This window comes from Stegodyphus dumicola, chromosome 7, assembly GCF_044657685.1.
Source record: "Stegodyphus dumicola isolate Sdum_Otavi_A_Nest chromosome 7, ASM4465768v1".
Lineage (NCBI taxonomy): Eukaryota > Metazoa > Arthropoda > Arachnida > Araneae > Eresidae > Stegodyphus > Stegodyphus dumicola.
Window position 1 is genome coordinate 13,067,617 of NC_140774.1, and position 22,364 is coordinate 13,089,980.

A 22,364-nucleotide genomic window follows, 5' to 3' on the forward strand; every position below is an offset into this window, starting at 1 on the left:
CAAATGTTTTGTATACATATACATAGAGCTGTGTAAATGTTATATATATGTATATACACACACATTTTCAGCAATTTATCAAAACATTTAATTTAGTTCACATCAACATTATGTGTATATGTGCATACATATTCTTAATAAAGGTTTATCTCAGTTTTTAAAATAACTGTAAGATTTCGAATTGCAGAGCTGAAACAGCTGAATATTGTCAGTTAATCCAAAATACACTTCTCCCAATGTTAAGTACAACGTATGCTATATTAAATTACAAAATATTTTCTAAGTATGCAAACTTTATGAGCATACCTAATTTTCATGTTTTGCAAAGGCCAAAAAAAATTACATGTATGTGGCAAATTAAAATATCTTTAGTTAAAATCTAAACTTTTAGGTATATAAGATTTAAAAAAAAATAAAAGAAGATCAAAAATATACTTTATTTTTCATTTTCCTCAATCTTCCAAAATTACTAATATTTAGTGCGAAATTTTTATACGACAAAAATTATCTACAGACAAGCATGTTAGGAATGGTATCTGTTCCCATATCTATACATTTACTAAGATCATAAAATCCAAAGCAAAATAAAAGCAGATTTCAAGCTTAAAATTTTACATAGCCTAGCCTTTGCTTTTTAAAAGTAAGGGGGGAAATGCTATTTCATCCAGCTTTAAATAAAAACCAGGAATAAATATTTTAAAATGATGCCAAAACACTATGCGGCACTAATTTCCCATAATTTTGATGTATAAATAAGTTCAAACATTGGCATAATCAGCAGTCTTATATCACAGCACAATTTATTCTTTAGAGACCTAAAGCATCACTGATAACTTTCTCTTGTTCCTTCTTATGAGCTTGTTTGCTTCCTGTAGCAGTGGATGCAGACACAGCACGTCCAGCATAGCTGTATGAGGAACCAAGAAATGGAATATTATCAGAATTGCATAATTTAATAAAATTTGCTATTAAAAAAGGAATTAGAATCTTAATAATGGCCATAAAATTAAAATAATTCTCCCAAAACTATTTTTATTCATTTATTGAGATGGAAGAATGTTAACTCTTAGGAATTAATATAAACACTTGTTACAAAACATTTCTGACAAATAAACTGTGCATATGTGTGACAAACACTGATTTGTGGCATGCAAAAGTATTGATTTCTTTTTAGAAAATGCCAAAAATATGGACTAGCCCCATATTATATTTTATATTGATAATATAATTCTCATTCTATTCCATTTTTTCACTAAAGAAATTTGTGATTTTTTTCATTCTTCTTGCTGAAGAAAAATAAAAATGTCTCTCATCAATCATTAAGAATGATCATGGCACCTTTTCCCAAAATTTGGTTTATCTCTAGTACTTCTCCATTACTCACAACATAGAAAAATAATTAAGCATAGAAAGTTGCTAATTTGCTTGCACGATATTTGTGGCACCAGTTCTGTGCCTAATCAAAATAATATGTCATTAAATATAAATAAAACAATATTGTCATTAGCATTAAATGTTTTTTAAAAGCATTCTAATTACTGGTATTATTTTAATAAAGCAGTTCTGCCGTTATAGGAAACAGCAAAATAACACATTGACTGCAACTATGCATACAAACGTTGTTTTGGGCCACTATTCTTTCTTCAGTTAACACATTAAAAGCCTCCCTAGTAATATTTGTTTCTTCAGACCATAATTCATTTGGATACGTAAGATCTATATAGACAAAGACATTCTATCACAAAATTTCTATCTACCACTGGCCCACCTAAACATATATTTCATCCTAAAATAACACTTAATGTATTCAAAATACAAAACTCACATTACATGTAAAACATACATTGTAGCATATGGTTTTTTTGTAGTTAAGAAAAATAATACAAAACTCTCATTTAAAAAAAAAAAAAAAACTCACATTACATGTAAAACATACAATGTAGCATATGGTTTTTCTGTAGTTAAGTTAAAAATGCAAGATGTTAAAATCATTTGTTAATTCAACTAAAGATGCAAATGTTTATAAAAATTATGAATTAGATGCAGTATAAATACCATCAGATAGTTAGCTTAGTAAAAATCAAAGTCAACCAAAAATAAATAAATAAATAAAATTTTAATAAACATGTAAATACATAAAAAAGCAAATTTAAAGTTAAAATTAAAAAAATGTGCAAACATATAAAAGATTAAATTTTCAAACTAATCTACAATATCATTTAAATTCAGATAGCGTAAGTAAATCAAGTGCAAAACCAAACAATGAAAAAATTCACCAATTTAGCAAATCAAAATTAATCTTTTTTTTTTTTTTTTTTTTTTTAAATGCATAAGTGAATGACAGTTGAGCAGGCAGGAGACAGACTTATCAAGGGGAAGTTGTTCCCAAACCTAACTCTTCAATCCTTCAATTCGTGTTTCGTCATTCATGCAGGCAAGGGTAAAAGTCAAAACCAAAAGTAAATACATAGTGAAGAATGTCCAAAAAGAAATACCAATAAAGTGGTACCCGGAGAAATTAGCAATTAAAAATTAAAGTTCTAAAAGGAAAATACCAATAATGAAGTATTTTGAGAAATAAGCAATGTAAAGTTTAGTAAAAAAATTAAATTTTCAGAAAAATTAATTTAGAAACCAATGCATTTTAGAAACCCTTGTCTACAGAAACCTCCCCAACAAGAATATGCATATCAATCAAAAAGGAACTAGACATAATTTATACAAAACAATAAGAAACTAAAAAGAAATAATTCATAATTTATAAAAAAACAAATATACTTAAAAATATAATTACATATCTAGAAAATACTTAAATACTACATAAAAAATACTTAAAAGTAAGTAAATAGTAAGTTTTAATTCCAACTTACCTACCATATTAGCTTTGGGGTCTGCAAAAGTATTTCCTAAGTGATGTAAGTGAGTTCTGCAAATTACATAGATGGCGCTAGTGTAAGTAAAGTTAGCGCTAATGTAAGTACAGTTGAGTGCCCTAAAAGTATGTAATTCAAGTTTTAATTTCAACTGACCAACTTTTTATGGTAGGGAGTTTAGCCAATCAAGAAATGTAAGTTTGCTCTGTAAATGTAAACTTGTTTGTAATGTTAAATGTGTGTTCTGTTGCAAAATTGTGTAAATAATGCAAATAATAACGATTATGCAAATAATAAATTGCAAATAACGATATTGCAAATAATAAATTGATTTTTTTTCGTGAAAATTGCAATTTAAAAAGTTTAAAAAAAAATTTCAAGTACAATTTAAATTTTGAAATGAATTCCTTAAAAATTTTTTATTAAATTTAAAGAAAGAAAATGTAAGTTAAAAAAGAAAAATCTCCTCAGAAATTTCCTAGAAATTTTCCAAAAATTCCTCAAAAATGTTTATTAAAAGCTAAATTTAAAGAAAGAAAATTTTAATAAACTTGATTCCAACTGGTATATCAAAACTTTACTAAATACTAGCTAAAGTATGGAAAATCAGAAGAAGATTAAAATCTTCACTCAATTCGGGCTATAATTGGTACCCTTAGAAATTAGCATTTAAGAATTAAAGTTCTAAAAAGGAAAATACTAATGAAGTATTTTGAGAAACAAGCAAGTAAAGTCAAGTATTAAATTAAACTTTAAAAAAAAATTAAATTGAAAAAAAAATAATTTTTTATAAAAAAAATCTAGAAGCCGATTACTTGGTTGCATACTTGTAAGCACAATTTCTTAAAATTACTTATAAAATTTGTAAAACATTTCAGGGCACAATATTATCAAAGACCTTATTATTGACTTTTGCAATTATAAGTTCTCTACAAATAACTAATACAATAAATATTACTGCAAAATCAATTTCCTTCATCCTAACTATGATCATATTCAGTTTAGCAAAATTTTCAGAAAAAGTCAGCAACTTTTTCCAACTACTAAAGTACAGATCTCACCAGCTTTCAAGTATCAAATACCTCTTAGTAAATTGCTAATTAACCACCATGAATTAGCTTCTGCAGCCCATTGATACTGCAAAGAGCTTCAATACAAAGATTTTATAAATAAATTTCATCAACATATTATTACAGGCAATTTAGCATATGGAAAAAGGTACCAAATTTAAACCAGTACTAAAAATTAACAAACATCACAGTTTTAAAAGTTTCGTAAAAAATATAGACGAATTTATAGTTAAAACTAGTTTCAAATTAAATATTCCAAATTCTACCTTTATGGCTTGGAAACATGCAGTATTAGAAGAATTCAAGCAAAGAATTCGAAGAATTGAATTTAATAGCAATTTACAGCGGAATATTCTCATTCCTCTTTTACAGGATTTAAAACAAAAGTTCATAATCACCAAAATTGACAAAGCCAATAATAATTTTAGCATAATATGAAAATTTTTTTATGTCTCATTAATTAATACTGAACTAAATAATGCCATTACTTACAAACTCACCAATATACAAGAAAATGTTATTGCAAAAAAGCTAAAAGCATTTCATAAGAAACTGCAAATTTCACAACCATCTAGCTACAATAGATTAGCAAATCTATATGCTCTCCCAAAATTTCATAAATCACCACTCAAATTTAGATTTATTGCTAATGGTACATATAATTATAAAAAGAATATAGATTACATATTTGCAATTATACTTAAAAAATCTGTAATTTAATCCAACAACTCATTAACAAACAACACAATTATAGTTGGATTATTTATAATAATGCTCCATTCTCAGCAGTTTTAAAAGTTTAACAATCAAGAACATTAACTACTATGACTTTGAAAACCTCTATACTTCTTTACCATTAGAAGAAATTTTTACTAGTTTAATGCAACTCCCACAACATTTTCCTGACATATTTGACATCCTTTGTATTGAAAGATGGAATGCTTATCTGAATTGTGCATTATTTAATAACTACATTAAATTCAATAATAAGATCTTTCAGCAAGTTAGAGAAATTCCTATGGGAGCAAACAGTTCTACACAAATTTGTAACCTATTTCTTTTTACTTTTGAATATAAATTCCAACTAAGTTTAAATAAAAATGAATTAAAGGTATTTGCTCATACTTTTAGATACATAGATGATATTATTACTTTCAATAATAATCCTACTTTTGAGCAATTCAAAATTTACCCATATAGTTTAACACTTAATAAAACGAATACGAATCAAGATACTATTGAATACCTAGACCTGCAAATTATTAAACAGAGCAAAATCAAATTATATGATAAAAGAAGGAATTTCCATTTTCATACTATTAAACTAATTAATTGGAACTCTAATATCTCTAGAAAAGTAATAGAAAACACATTTCATAGCCAAATAATCAAAATAAAAAATATATGTACTGAAATAGACGATTTAAAGGAAGAAATAATAAAGCTAATTAATATTCAAGTTGATAACCAAATACCCCCAAAATTTATTAATTTATATATTAAAAAGGCAGGCATTAACTTTACTTTATAATTTTTTGGCTCTTATTGATATGATAACATTACCTTAAACCTTAGCTGGAAGGTAATGAAGGATATAGAAGAATAGAGAAATTATCTTGTAAATTTTTTTGTATATAAATTTGTAAATATGTATATTTAATCAATACTGGATGCTTTCCTTTTACTAATAAAGGGCCAACTCTTTTGAAAAGTCTCAATTATAGCTCGAATTGAGTGAAGATTTTAATCTTCTTCCAATTTTCCATACTTTAGCCAGTATTTAGTAAAGTTTTGATATACCAGTTGGAATCAAGTTTATTAAAATTTTCTTTCTTTAAATTTAACTTTTAATAAACATTTTTTAAGGAATTTTTGGAAAATTTCTGAGAAATGGGATTTTTCTTTTTTAATTTACATTTTCTTTCTTTAAATTTAATAAAAAAAAATTTAAGGAATTCATTTCAAAATTTAAATTTTACTTGAAAATTTTTTTTAAACTTTTTAATTTGCAATTTTCACAAAAAAAATTTTTTTTTTTCACTTAACGTTATTATTTGCATTATTTACACAATTTTGCAACAGAACACACATTTAACATAACAAACAAGTTTACATTTACAGAGCAAACTTACATCTCTTGATTGGCTAAATTCCATACCATAAAAAGTTGGTCAGTTAAAATTAAAACTTGAATTACATACTTTTAGGATATTCTTTGATTTTTTTTAGATTTATATTTTAATATTAAAGTTTACAAAATTTTTAATAAAACAAACATAGCAGCTTGGCACTCAACTTTACTTACATTAGTGCCATCTATATAATTTGCAGAACTCACTTACATAACTTAGGAAATACTTTTGTAGACCCCAAAGCTAATATGGTAGGTAAGTTAGAATTAAAACTTACTATTGACTTGCTTTTAGGTATTTAAGTATTTTCTAAATATGTAATTATATTTTTAAGTATATTTGTTTTTTATCAATTATGAATTAGTTCTTTTTAGTTTCTTATTGGTTTATATAAATTATGTCTAGTTCCTTTTTAGTTTCTTTTTGATTGATATGCATATTCGTGTCGGGGAGGTTTCTGTAGACAAGGGTTTCTAAAATGCATTGGTTTTTAAATTAATTTTTCTGAAAATTTAATTTTTTTACTAAACTTTACATTGCTTATTTCTCAAAATACTTCATTATTGGTATTTTCCTTTTAGACCTTTAATTTTTAATTGCTAATTTCTCCGGGTACCACTTTATTGGTATTTCTTTTTGGACATTCTTCACTATGTATTTACTTTTGGTTTTGACTTTTACCCTTACCTGCATGAATGAGGAAACACGAATTGAATGATTGAAGAGTTAGGTTTGGAGACAACTTCCCCTTGCTAAGTCTGTCTCCTGCTTGCTCAACAGTCATTCACTTATGCATTTAAAAAAAAAAAAAAAATTAGATTAATTTTAATTTGCTAAATTGGTGAATTTTTTCATTGTTTGGTTTTGCACTTGATTTACTTATGCTATCTGAATTTAAATGATATTGTAGATTAGTTCGAAAATTAAATCTTTTATATGTTTGCACATTTTCTAAATTTTAACTTTAAATTTGCTTTTTTATGTATTTACATGTTTGTTAAAATTTAAATTTCATTCCTTGCAGCAATGGTGCAAAGAATTAATTAAATTCAATTTATTCTTTTAAATAAATAAAATTTTTAACCATACAAATGTACTACAGTGGGTTGGTATGCAAATAAAGATCTTTCTCAAGATATGGTAACAGATATTTAAAAGAACACGAGTTGTTGTCAAGAAAAGCTTTCATATGGATTACAACGCCTAGCATATTCTTGCACTTATAATGGAAATGTTCTTTAGTGATTTTAGAGTTGAAAGCAATTTTTTGAACACAGAAACTAATTAAATCTTCAATTAAAAAAATACTGTAAAAATGTGGAAGAATAAGTTACCATTATGTTTCAAATACTAATATCCAAAAAGGATAGAATCATAAGTAACAATTGGCTAATGATTACACACACATATATTTGTGTATTTAATAAAAAAAATATCACAATGCAATAAAATAAGAAATATGAACTAAATAAAATTAGTTTTTTTGAAACCTGAGATTATTCATGTGCGAATGATTACATTCAACCTGCTTTCAGAATTTAAATGAAAATAAGACACAGAACTTACTTTATGTGACGTTCATGATTTGTGACTGTCTCCATATGAGGTTGAATGTAACTCCAATAACCTTGATTTTTATGTTCCTCCTGTGTCCATATAAGTTTTGCATTTGGATATTTGTCAACTTCTTTTTTTACAAGATCAAATGGGAATGGGCAAAGCTTAAATGACAAAAAATATTTATTCAATTTATTGACAATAAAGGAGGGAAAACAACATTAATAAAAGCAATCTAAATTAAATACATTTAATGAAGCAAAGCTATCAAAAGAGTGCGTGTGTAGTATTCATGCAAAATTACTATGCAGAAGAAACCCTGAATAAGTTTCCTCATATGGCAAATGCCTCATATGACTTTAGTCAATAAGTAAAATCGATATGCATTTCGTTCATGGTTTACATGTCATTAACTAATAATTATAATGTAAGGATATTATTTCTTTTTAGTTAATTTCCTTCAACATTTCATTAAAACCACCAACTGTTTTATTTATTTTGCAGATTTTTATTAATATTTTTAGAATGCTGGTCTTAAAGCAATTAAATTCTGCCTCTTTGCTTTAAAACTAGCTACTGAAACTCATACAAATCCCGCCTTCCCAAAATTAAACTTTTAACACATTCTTTAATATGATATATATACATAAGATATAATAGATATATACATAAGATAATATATACAATAGATATTATACATAAGATATATATACATACAATAGATATTATACATAAGATATATATACATACAATAGATATATACATAAGATATAATAAAATATGATAGCTGCTTTAAAAAATAATTGATGACCTCAAAATTAACATTCTAGATTTGGTGATCTCCATCCTAAATTCATCTGTCCTCCCAAATTCGAGATCTATCGATGTTACGTAATGCTGCTTGAAAAAGGTAACCAAAACTAATAACTAACCAATCATAGCTTATCTCTAGAATCGTACATACTCTGGTATAAAACTCAATGGCAGATAATTATGTCACTTCTGCTAGCCCCCACCTTGCTAGCATCTTCTCACTTTGCTTCCTCATCTAAAGTGCCTGCGTCTTAAAATTTAAGAATCAATGTAAATAGCAATTTATCATATTTCATTTCAATTGAATCATAGAAATGTATTGGATTTCATTATTAATTGGATAAACATCTATGGACGTGATTTTATATGTGTGAAAATAAAGACTGGAAAGTCTTCATGTTTTATCTTCATCTGTAAGCCTTCACGCTCAGCTACAAAGATTGCAAGCTAATTGCTCTTCTATGTCCCTGGAATCATGACACATACATATATATATAGATGGATTTTTATTTGTTATACTTGAAATATCCAATTATTCTTCAGTTGCATTTTTCACAGCATACTTTCTGCAGAGAAGTTGAGTTTTCCTTCCAATACTGATTTTCTAGACCTGCATTTTCCCCACACAAAGCTTTAACAATTCCAAGGTTTAAGAGAGGAATTCAGAAGCTAATAAAAATATCATAATTTTGCCAAACTGCAACAAAAATTAGGCCAGGCATTGATTTCTGAGGTAAAAAAGTCCTTAAATGTAGTCCCTCGGAAGTATTTATATTTTGAGAAACTGAAATTCAATATGCTATTAATACAAAATTAAACACAATACACATAAAGTGAAAGCACTATGGAACATGACAATCGTGTTTTCTTCAGCTAATGCTGATTATCTACATCTTTTACAGACTTCCATATCAAGATAGTGCTCTTATATATTTTAATACAAAGTCATCTTTCACCTGGAAGTTTTCTTAATGAAGTAGTTTAAATTAACACCAATAAATTTCATATTAAGAATCCAAGCATGCTTTTTTACAGAATCATTATATTGAACTTTATCAAAAGCCTGGAAAATACATAAAAAGTTTAATATTTTTAATGTCCCTTCACATAAAAATAAAAAATGACTATGCATTATTTCACACTTCAACAATACAGTAGAACTCATTCATACAAACTAATGATGCAGTGAAATTTCAAGATTAGCCATGAAAATTATTCAAGATGATTTAAAGATGAAATACCGTATTTATGCGAATCTAATGCGCCATCGAATCTAATGCGCATCCCCATTTTAAAACTTTAAATAATAAAAAAATTGTTTGTCTGCGAATGTAATGCGCATCAATGGTATGAGGAATTTATTGAATCTTATTTTATACAACAATGGATTTGTATATAAACTATCAATCAATGGTATGATAATTTTATTTAAATTTAGATACCATATTTTATACAACAATGGATTTATACCTAAAGTAACACAACATAGAATTAACCTATTTGTGGGCTATTGTTATGTGAAACAATCATTGTTAATTACCACTACCGTATATACAGTACATATCGTAAAGTATGAAAATGATATAAATGGTAACATTTCTATCTAGCTAACAGTTGCTACTATCAGTGATTAATAGTAAACGTCTTTATTCACTATTTTGATGATAACTTTTTTAGTCCCCTTCTCCGTAATGGTGTAGTTACGAGGCATATCAAACCAAATTGGCGTCTCGTCAGCGTTGCCAATTTGCCCCATTGAAAAATTCTTTTCCTTTCGAAGTGTGATGACATACCGCTAAAATGTTAGTAGTTTTCCCTCAAAATCTGCAGGAAGCTTTTGGCATATTGTTGTACAGCATCTTAGAAATAAGCCCATCCACTTCATAAACCGATCCACCCATCGACGGCTAGCTTTAAACTCTCATTTCGGTATTCCAAGAACTTCAGCCTCCTCTTTTGCTTTATTTCTTATAGTGTCGCTAGTCACAGGTTGTCCATTCTTCCTCCTTTCACGTACAAATTCCAAAACCTTTTCTTCAATTTTAGGGTGTCTTCCTTTGCGAGGGCCAGTGAATTTCTTTCTACTAGTTTTAGTTGCAAACAGTGCCAATTTCTGTTGCCGCCACAAGCGAACATTGCTCTCAGCTACGTTGAACTCTCTCCCAGCCTTTCTATTGCCATTTCTTTCAGGATAAAGAATTACTTTACGTTTGAAAGTAGCGTCATATGACATTCTTCTCTGCTTGCCCTCCATTTCGTGACTACGTACTCTGCAGTATGCAATAATGTGTCAACGATACATGTAACGGTAAATGTAGTCGACAAATACAGTAATCCATTGTTACGATTTAAATTCGGTTGACGTCATCGGCGAACTTTGCACTCGAATCTAATGCGCACCCCAATTTTGAGTGCTACATTTGGCCAAAAACGATGCGCATTAGATTCGCGTAAATACGGTATTTATGCAAGACATTATTAAGCAAAAATGTAAATTCTAATATATTTCGTATTTAGTATATCATTCAAAATAATGGGCATTTTTTTACTTTTTAACAATGCTTATGAACGACTACATTGTGCCACCATTTAATGAGCTATTATGCAACAAACTCCTCTCTTATTTGGACACAGACTTCAAGGCTCATTACACTTGCATACAATATATATTCACTCAAATGGAAAGGAAGGAAAAAAAGTTACTTTAAAATAATAATTCATATTTCAGTTCAATTATTCAATGTCATTTTATCTTTACTGTTTTAATTAAATTGAGTTAGAATTATACAGAGTTTTTCTGTATGTTTGAGTCAATTCTATTATTTGTGTTGCTGCTGTGACTTAGTCTCACTTTTCTGACAGTAACATCAGAACAAGCCCACGAAATTCATCCTAGTAAGGAGTGCAAGACTGCGCCTCTCGTTGTCAAGAGCCTTGAGCACCATACCAGTGACAGTACGACTTTGCTCAGTTCCAAGCCCTATTTTGCTGGAAACCACCCACGAAGATTGGTCCTATGTCTCTCGCAACTTTTCCCTACCTTCAACCTCTCCAGAGGACTTTCGGCTCGTCGCATATTTATAGAGTGCCTCCATGCAACACAGGCACTATTACATTTACAAACATCCATGCCTTCTGCGGGATTCGAACCTGAGCTCTTTGGTACATCAGTACGCATCTTTAGCAGTGAGCATCCCTAATCACTCTCTCAGTTGGGAAGCAGTTCTATTATTTTTAAACTCCCAAAAAGCCAATGAAAAATTACATCAGTAACAGGTTTAGCATTCTCTCTCTTTTTTACTTATTTTTTAAATTATAAAATGCAACCTAAGATGTCAAAACCTTCTAAGCATAACATTAAGTACCGACTCGAGTAATTTGTGAATGTCTATTATAAGCCATACCTGTTCTATCCGTATAATTGCTACAGATGACTCAAGGTTACACTCCTTACGCTTTTTCAAAAGTTCATAGTACAGCTTGCCTGTTGTAAATAAAGCTCTTTCAACCTTTTCAGGATTTTGACCAACTGGGCCATCATCGGGTATGAGAGACTGAAATGATGTTCCTAAAAAAATAAAATGCACCAAACATTTTTCTTTGCAGTACTTTAAAAATATCATTATATGTATTAGAAATGGAAGAAACTATGTAAATATTTTGCAAATGCTTTTTAACTTATATAATAATGAATATTTCTTCAAACAACAACAACAAAAAAAAATATTATTAGAAATGGAAGAAACTAATATTTTGCAAATGCTTTTAACTTATATAATAATGAATATTTCTTCAAACAAGAACAAAAAAATACATTAGAAATGGAAGAAACTATGTAAATATTTTGCAAATGCTTTTAACTTATATAATAATGAATATTTCTTCAAAACAACAACTTTTTCCCCCCCTCTACACTTAAGCATGTAAAAAATATTTTACCTGTTTAAGCCTTTTAGCCCCCTCTCTTCCCCTTTTTTAATTTAGCAAATTTACTTAGAATAATAATAAGATATTGCATAACATAAGACCTACTCATCAAGAGGAAATTCTGACACAACTTCCATATTATTTATGTCTATTACAATGCAGAAAAATTAACCAAATGCATAATGTGTTAATAATCATTTCTTTACAACGCAGGTCAAAATGAAGGAAGAAAGGATGAAATAATCAAACCAAAAATACTGTATTCACGGGACCAAATCAAAGACATAATTGAAAATTGTAAATAGTTCAATGCATGCACTAAATATAAATTCAAGTGCGATAACAGCCTACTTTTATGTATAACTGCAATTTACATATATTATATATATATACATAGTATTTTTTCCCCCAAGGTCCGATTGGTCACTAATCACAATGAGAATCAAGAAAATTTTATATGGAACAATGTGATAAAACATTAAGGTACTTTTCGACGTAATTGCCATTCCGATTCATACATTTGTCATAGTGTGATACCAATTTTCCAATACCTTCATCACAGAAAGCAATCGTCTGTGTTTTCAGCCAATTCTGTACGCTGGTCTGCAGCTCGTTGTCTGTGGCAAAATGCTGTCCTCCTGGCCACTATTTCATGTGGGCAAAGAGATGAAAATCTGAAGGAGCCAAGTGAGAACTGTATGGTGGGTGATCAAAAGTTTCCCATTCAAAACGCTGCAGAAGGATCTTTGTTTCATCTGCAGGGTGCAGCTGTGCAATGTCATGAATAAGGACAATACCTGATGACAACATCCCTCTTCTCTTGTTCTGAACTGCCATTTGAAGACGTTCAAGAGTCATGCAGTACGGAGCTGCAGTGATGGTTGTGCCATAAGGTATGAATTGCACAAAGAGAACACCTTTTCGGTCCCAAAACACTGTAGGCATACACTTTTTGGTGAAGAACATGCACTTGAACTTCACTGGTTTACGGCTTAGGAAGTGTGAATATGCATCCACTGTTTCAATTGCTCTTTTGTTTCTTCAGTTGCATAACGCCCCCCTCCCATGTCTAATCTCCTGTGACAATTTTGTCCCAAAACTCATCTCCGCCCTGATGGTAGCATTTGGAGGAAGGTTAATGGGACACTCATTCCCGACAGTATCTTGGGAAGACATCTCGTGCAGAGTTTGCGGTATTTGAGTCTTTCACCCACAATGCTATAGAGAGCTGACCGTGAAATTTCAGGAAACAAATCACTCAACCCAGAAATTGTGAACTGACGATTTCCGTGAATCACCAGATCCACGCGCTGAACAAGATCATCGGTTAACACTGGCTTCCTTCCCTGGTTGCCTGCATCATGAACATCTGTGCGCCCAGCTTCAAAGTTCCTACACCATTTCCGCACTTTGCTATCACTCATGAACGTTTCTCTATATACTTTACTCATTCGTCTATGAATTTCAGCTGCATTGCTTTCTTCAGCATGCAGAAATCGAATGACTGAACGCAATTCACATTTGGCGGAAGATTCTATTTTTCGAAGCATGTTTATGTGCTCCCTACATACTCAGAAATGACAATTGCAAATTGACATGTTCCCCGTGCCAACTAGAGACACTGCACAAGACGTTTGCGCACAGACCTAGCGGATTTTCCCCAAGGCTTTCCTTTAGGGACCAATCGGACCTTGAGGAAAAAAAACAGCTCTCATGTATATATATATATATGTGTGTGTGTGTGTGTGCATGTAAATGAAAGAGACTTTCAATATTTACCTCATAGAATGCTAATCCATACTGAAAAGCAAACTTAATTTTATTTTTAATTTAATAGCCAAGGCAAATTAAACAGTCATCTTTATTTCAATTGACATCTGAGGCCACTATTTACTTGGCACTTTAATCATGTCTATTCAAGAAAATTTACAATTTTAATACTGTTGCAATAGAGAGAGAGCAGCATGACAGCGTCTTAGTGAGAACACGGGTAGAAGCCAAAGTGTGCAATTATTCCAATTTGGCATATGAAGGTCGGGTAGGAAGTTTTAAGGGGGTGGACATATATACAAGGTTGTTCAATAAGTTCGCAGAGCGCCATCTATTCGTCAATATTAGACCTAAAACTTCCGATGCCATTTTCAGATTTGTTCTTTCTTAGGAACACGTCAAAAGTTTCATTTCGATCTGTTAATTCATTCATTGTTTAACCGCCCTTTATATCTAACGTGTTGTGCCTTTTTTCAGGTATGGATAAAATTGAGCAACATGCAGTTATCAAATTCTTTGTAAAGAAAGGTTTAAAGGCAATGGAAATTCATATCGAAATGGTGAATGTGTTGGGGGAATCTGCTCCTTGAAAAACAATGGTTTGCAGCAAGTGGGCCAGTTTATTCAAAAGTGGTCATACCAGCCTTGAAGACGATCCGCGAGAGGGACGTCCGAAAACTGCATCAACACCGGAAATCATCGGAAAAATACAAGATATGATATTGGAAGACCGTCGATTGACTGAAAGTTTAACAGAGGCTTTAGGCATTTCATTGGGCACAGCGAGCAATATTTTGAGTGTTAATTTGGGTTTCAAAAAACTCTGTGCAAAATGGGTGCCGCATTCTCTAACCATGGAGCAAAAACACATTCGGATGCGACTTTGCCAGCAACATTTGGAGCGTTTTAAGGAGAATAAAAGCGACTTTAACTGACGATTTATCACAATGGATGAGACTTGGGTCTACCATCATGTTCCTGAATCAAAACAGGAGGCTAAGGAGTGGTGTGAACCCGGCTCTTTGGCGCCGAAGCAAGTTCGTGTGCAAAAATCAGCCAAGAAGGTGTTAGCATCAGTTTTTTGGGATGCTAAAGGAATTTTGTTTACAGATTACCTTCAAACTAGCAAAACAATTAATTCGGATTTTTATTGTAACCTTATGAATCAATTAGACGAAAAAATTCATGAAAGAAGACCCGGATTATAGAAGAAGAAAATCATTTTCCACCAAGATAACGCACCTGCGCACACAGCTCAAAAAACCCATTGCTAAAATAACTGAATTGAAGTACGAATTGTTGCAACATCCAGCCTATTCGACAGATTTAGCTCCCTCCAACTTCTGGCTCTTCCCACACCTCAAACAATATCTCGTGGAAAACAATTTTCTTCAAACGAAGAAGTAATAGCTGCCGTGGAGGGATATTTTGCAGAGCTGCCGAAAAACTACTACAGTCAAGGGATCCATAAATTAGAAGACCGTTGGAATAAGTGTATTGAAGTTGAGGGAAACTACGTTGAAAAATAAAGTCATTTTTACAAATAAAAATTGGTTTCTTTATTTCCGTTCTGTGAACTTATTGAACAACCTGGTATGTGCAAGATAAAAAATATCTAAATCTGCTTTAAAATTTAATATAGTAATAGACTCCTAATTTCTTATTTTTAATTTGGGCATTTCCTCTGTGTATTCTAAAAATAGTAATTTTTATGGACTGTGCCATTTCTAGATTAATCTGGGTCACATGGCTTGTGTAATGCTGATGACATAGCTTATTGGAAACTTGAACTCAAAATTTTGAGAAATGAAACTTCCTAACCTAAACCAAAACCTTCTTTTGATAAGCTTTAATATTAGATAATTGCGCACTTTAGCTTCTGCCTATCTTTCTGTAATGATGCTATTTTGTTGTCAATTCAAATAAAAATGAAGATTTAATCTGCCTAGACTGCCAAGTTTGCTGTTCATTACGGCTTCAACATTTTAGCATTCTATGCGATCAGAAATTCTTAGTCTTCAATATGACTTTCTTCAATATGACCAAGTTCTATGCAATCTATGGGCCTCACTATCAGTAATTCTGTGTTTTTATGTCTCAGTGTTCCCACATCAGTACTTCTAAATTTGTTTTTATGACATATATATATATATAAAAGAGCATCACAGACAAAGCACAATAATTAAGAGGGATGATGCTGAATCACCACAGACTACTGTTAAAAATTTTTTAAACATTCTGCAATTAACACAATTTTGATGCTTTCCAAAACTGTGAAATGTTGCTTAAGTTCATTGGAAATTTTGCCTTTGGAAAATGAAAACTTAATTTCGTTTTTGCTTACTTATAAAGACACAGAAATTAAATTTAAACTCATATTTAATTACATTATTCAAATTTATTATTAATTACATTGCTTATATTACTCATTAATTACATTACTCATATTTAATTACATTATATTACATTTTATTTTCATTATATCATTTTATAAACATTGTGTAAAATCAGCATTTCTTTAAAGCCAAGTTAAAATTTAAAACTGGATAACTTCCTCCGTAAGTCTTTTATTTCAAGGCACATAAATCCAATATACACTGAATTTTGCAACCAAAAAATTGTTGAATTTTGGGTAATAAATTTTAAGTGCAAAAATTTTTTTAATAACTAAAATTTCTTGGAGGTAAGTATAAGGGTATAAATTACACTGATGTCATTTTCATATTCATTACACTGTTCATATTTTTAAATATTAAATATTTTTTCAATTTCATTTAAATAATGCTATATTATAATTTGGCCTTTATTAATAAAACAGGAAATTACTATTATTTAACTTGAATGCTTATTCACTTGTTGTTAAATTATAAAATTACAGTTTTAACATTTAGGTTCTGATTTTTGTTTCAGGTCATTACATGGAAATGTCCTAAAATAGTCATGACAAAAAAGTGGAATATATAGCATAATACCCTTATATGTTTCACTTTTATATGAAGGAAATTTCATCATCAGATTTGCTGATGAATTCAAAATCATAAATCCTCAATCAAAATTTTTTATACAATGCAAATTAAAACAAATTAATCTGTCATTAAGATGAGAAGTGACAGCATAGTTATAAACTCCAGAATGCTGTCTGCTACTAATATGCAATAAAATTCAAGGATAATATTTTTTAAATGTTCAGAGTAGCTATTTTAGATTATATTCATATTTTTAAAAAACTCTATTATTAAAAAAATGTGCATGATATTTTAAAAGGTTAGATTATTTCACAATTTTTATTCAAAAGAAGAAAAGAAAGAAATACCACTTATCATATCATCAAATGAGGATCGAGCATCAGGATGTCGAAGTAGGGACTTGGGAGTAAAAACTATGAGCTGTAATATCAAAACATTAATAAATATAGGAGATAATAAAACTAAATTTTTCAAGAATTCTGCACATGAATTTTTATAAATTTCCACACATTTTCTAAAAATATATAAATTTTTGTGCAAATATTTTGAAATTATATATTTTTTTAAATTATGCTATATATAAAATTTTGTTTTTATCTATGCTATATGTGTCACAGTAAAATAACAGATTTCATACAAACTATAGTTAAGATTAAATAATTAATATGTCTCAAGAATAGATCTACACAAACAGGTTTAAACTTTCATATTAAAAAATTCAAAAACAAAAAATTACAAGACTGCAAACACATTACATATCTTCTTATAGATCACATAAAGAATGGGATGGATGATTTTCCAGCGAGTCACTTTACTATTATTTAAATTTCTATTTCGCAATGACTAGTAAAAAATATAACGGATACTATGCATATAAATAGACATTTCAATATCAAGTAAATGGGTACTATTATACGTCACGAAAAAACTCATTTGAATGACAATATGCAATTTTAAATATTTGAATTAAAAATTGCTGATGAATGGTAAAAATTAATTTTTTCCCATTATTATTATTTTTTCGGGGGGGGGGTTGATTTTCAGCACTAGGATACTATTTTTTCCAACTTCAAAAAAATTAAACTATTAATTCAAATAATGGCAATTGCATTATATTATAATATACCGTATTATCATTCTCCTGCTATCTGTTGATCTGATATTTACAATTTCTTTCCAAAAAGGGTGTGTGTGTGTGTGTGTGTGATTATGGCAAAGCCTCGAGGGCTATCTGCCTAACAGGAGGGATGCCTTCGTGGAGGACTTTCTAAGGGAAACTGGCTCGTATACACGTTATACATGGGGAAAACCACGAAAACGCCCATGCAGCCAGCCTGTTCGCTGGATTCGAACCTCAGACCGAACTACCAGTGTTCAGCGACTTTACCGCTCGGCTGCTGGTGGGCCTTTCCAAAAAGTTTTAAGTTGACAACAAGCCATAGCATAATGAGACATAATATCCTCCCATATATAACTAATTCTATCATCTTTCCACAATTATCATGACTACTAGGACCTGTATGCTTGTTTTGAACCAACAAGGAATAATGTGATCATTGTACAATCTCGAGTGCACTCACAGCTCAGGTTCATTTACTTCTTTTCTCATAAAAATTCTAGAAGGGCTCAGATATACTGGTAAGGGACCACTAACAGTCAAAATATAGCTAACTCATATTTCTCTGCTTCCACACTCACAACTTTCCTTTATCCCTATTCATCTTATATTCATTCATATCTTACCTATTCTCGCTAAGACTGTATCATCAACTGTATTACTTTATTCGCTGCCTTGACAAAAAATGATTTTTGATGCAATCCTGTCTTCAAACAATACATATGACTATACGGTACAGAAACTGTATTTCTTTATTTCTCACTTGCCTTTTCTGGATTAACTTTAAAAATTCCCTATTTTCTTACATTACAAAAGAAACAGCATATTGTAGTGTAGCGTATATTTTAATAATGCAATATATTATATAATTTAGTATACAATGTACATTATTTAATGATCTCAATGTTTTGTGGGGCATAATTTAGCTTGACTGCTTTTATGTATGTTACATAAATGTCCTATTTATATTGGAGGAACGGGTTATCTTGCATTTTTCATGCTTTGCAACAATTTTAGTTGAATTGTATGGTGAAACACTATGAAATATACCTTCAATAAGAAAATTAAAACACCTAAAATTTCCAATAAATAGATAAAATTAATGAACAGAAAATTAGTGCACAAGTTCTTTTATGCATAGAAGAAAAAATGTCTTAGTTTACATGAAAAATAAATTCACTACAGGATTCTTTAACATATTATGATTTTAAAACGTAATACATGCAACATGCATCACAAAAAAATTTTTTACCTTAATTTAAAATTAAATAAATTAAAGAAAATATTTCTGCAAATTAAAAAAAAAATACTTCAATAAAATTTTAATTTTATTTTAAAACCTTACCTTTAACTCCTATACATCTATTAAAAACAAGAATTATAACATTTGATAACTTGGCATTAGCAAAACAAATTAAGGTATTCCGTGCCAGTCCTTCCATTTTTCATACTTACACATCTATTACTTTTAAAAATTTTAGAAATGTAACTCTTATACAACAATTTTGATTTGAATAATATTAATCTCTTACTCACAGATAAATATTATTCAAAGCATAATTTCAAAATTTGGTAAAATTTATTATCTAAATAATTACAGTAAATATTTTTTTCACATACACTATACATAAGTATCAGAAAAATATTTAAAATATATTATACTCAGAAACTTAACAATGATACTTAAGATTAAAATGGAGGAATATGAGTATCCAAACACAATAAACCATATATTTTTAAAGAATACAGACCTAGTATATATTTTTTATCTCTTTTAAAGATTAAAAAATTGTATAACAATATCTGAAGAAATTATGTATTAATTATTTTATATTTCAAGGTTTTTAAACTTCATGAAAAGATTTTTTAACGACAATGCAGAGTAGTAAATAAATATATTCACAGCTCTGTCCTGCATAGCTAGGTCCCAAGATATTTCTGATATAGAATCTGCCTTATATAATTGGTTGACTTACACACAACACGATACTAACAGCACTTTTCCGAGTTACACTTTGTGAGTTTCACCTTAAAACCGATCATGGTTAGATCAGGATCATCAGAGTTTATAATACAGATTTTCTTTCCAGAGAGAGAATGAGTTTTAGGAAAAGATCTTTTATTACATTCCCCATTCCTTAATATAATACAAATTTATAATTAGATTGTCACCAGTTTTGTTAGAGAGAGAAATAGGACACACAGTGCACAATTCTATGGGGGAAAAAAGAACTTAGAATTTTAACAGTTTCTTATGGGAGATCATACAACTGTCGTAGCACGTTGTCTGTAATCTGCAAAGAAAGAAGCCAAGTGTACTCATATGACAAAATTATAAAAATGGCAAACTTCAAAAATGAATAATCAATAATTTCACTCAATATGTGTGTCACTTTACCCAACTGTGTATCATTAATTAAGTTATTTAATATGAAAAATTAATGAATGAATATTATTTAATGATTTTAAAACTTGTAATAATGTCATCACTTCTTAAAGGAATCATTTCAAAATTTGAAGAAACAGGTTCTTTGAATGTTTAACTTGGAAGAGAATGAAAACTCATTCATTGAAACTGAAAAAAAAACTGCAACAGTACAAAAATGAGGCAATAATAAAGGTGGCAACATATAAGTCCATGAAGTATCAGGGCAGACTGACGTGTACCTATGTTGTAACTTCAGAAAAGGCAAAAAATATTTAGACAAAATCATTTTAATGCAGACAAAGCACCTCTATATAGTCAAGAGGTTCAGTAGCTTCCATGGCTTCCCTTTATAAATGATTGATCTCTTTACATCTGCAAAGCCATCTCGATATTTCCTAATACTTCTCCAAGTGATTTTTAGTAACAGGATCACCTGAAAGCTATACAGATGTTTCAATCTTGACAGCTTTTAAAGACAATGAAACATTAGACTAAGAAAAACAGTCATATTTGCACGTTGCACTCTACTGTCAAAAAAGCAGTACACAGAATTCAATTTCTGACACTCTAAATTACTCTCTAAATTTCACATCTACATAATATGTACTTAAGTTTTATTTGTTTATGATTCATTATCTAAACAGCACAGGAATAAAGACATTTATTGTACCATCTTCATCATTTACTTCTTTGTCTCTTTCCATAATGTTTTTATGCTGTATAGGGCCGCACAGCTCCTTATCAATGACTTGCTTTATTTATTTATTTATTTAAAATCATGCATATACTAGTTTCTCTCTCGATTAAACTGAAGACAATTTGATTATTTGATTGAGTTACAGACAGCACTGAATATGCTTAGTTTAATTATACATTATATATATATATATAAATTATGTAAAAATAAATAGCATTCACACTTCTTGACACTTACAGAGTAACTTGTTTTTTCATAATTAGTGCAAAACCATAGTTTATCATAAGAGCACCTTTAATAATGTATAAGTATATCTGAAAAGCACTTTTTATCCTTTTATTGTATTGAAAAACTTCTACTAAAATTTTAAGTGCATTCTTGAATAATTTTTTAATCTAAATTTAAAAAAAAAGCTATTTTAGTTCTTAACACCTAACATTTTATTCATAAAAAATATGTTTAATAATTTTTATCACTACTGGAAAAACAACAAACATACTACTCAAATTATGAACTTGTGAAAAAATTGACAACAACACTTATGAAAAATTATTATAAAGGCTGATGAATAGATTTAGGCTGTTTTATTTCAAGTGTCCCCCCACCTCCCAAGGATCGTAGTAATGATGCATATGGACAAAACAGTACATCAAAATGTAGATAATAATTTTGTGTATTGGGTCGTGTAACTAATGGTTTTGTCTTTTAAGCCCTCACGTTCCATGCATACAACAAGCTCCATTTCTGACATCTGCAAAAATTATCTTCAGCTGCCTGACAAATTGTGTATGAGTATGGATACAAGTGGAACTTAATCTAAAAATTGGCTAGACCATTTCTGAGGTGAAATTATGGATATAATTCCATCATCCCTCACACTTTGATAAGGATCATTTATTTAATGCAGCTTTGTCAACTCACTTGCTAAGTGAATAAAAGAAATGGAAATCATTTTATATCAAACCATAGATGTGCAAGATCTGTATGCATATGAAAGGTCCAGAAAGTTATATG

General features: G+C 29.7%; 1 protein-coding gene across 1 annotated transcript in view; it reads right to left on the reverse strand.

Annotated features, from left to right (window-relative positions):
- Positions 1-418: 418 nt before the first annotated feature.
- Positions 419-22,364, reverse strand: part of Ogdh (oxoglutarate dehydrogenase Nc73EF) — an 84,476-nt gene continuing 62,530 nt past the window's right edge. Inside the window, exons 19-22 of the mRNA XM_085819888.1 lie at positions 17,456-17,528; positions 11,850-12,013; positions 7,642-7,796; positions 419-907 (exon numbers count right to left, since the gene is read on the reverse strand). Of these exons, the coding sequence (XP_085676014.1) occupies positions 808-907; positions 7,642-7,796; positions 11,850-12,013; positions 17,456-17,528 (492 nt within the window). The 3' untranslated portion in view covers positions 419-807. The remainder of the gene's footprint in view (positions 908-7,641; positions 7,797-11,849; positions 12,014-17,455; positions 17,529-22,364) is intronic.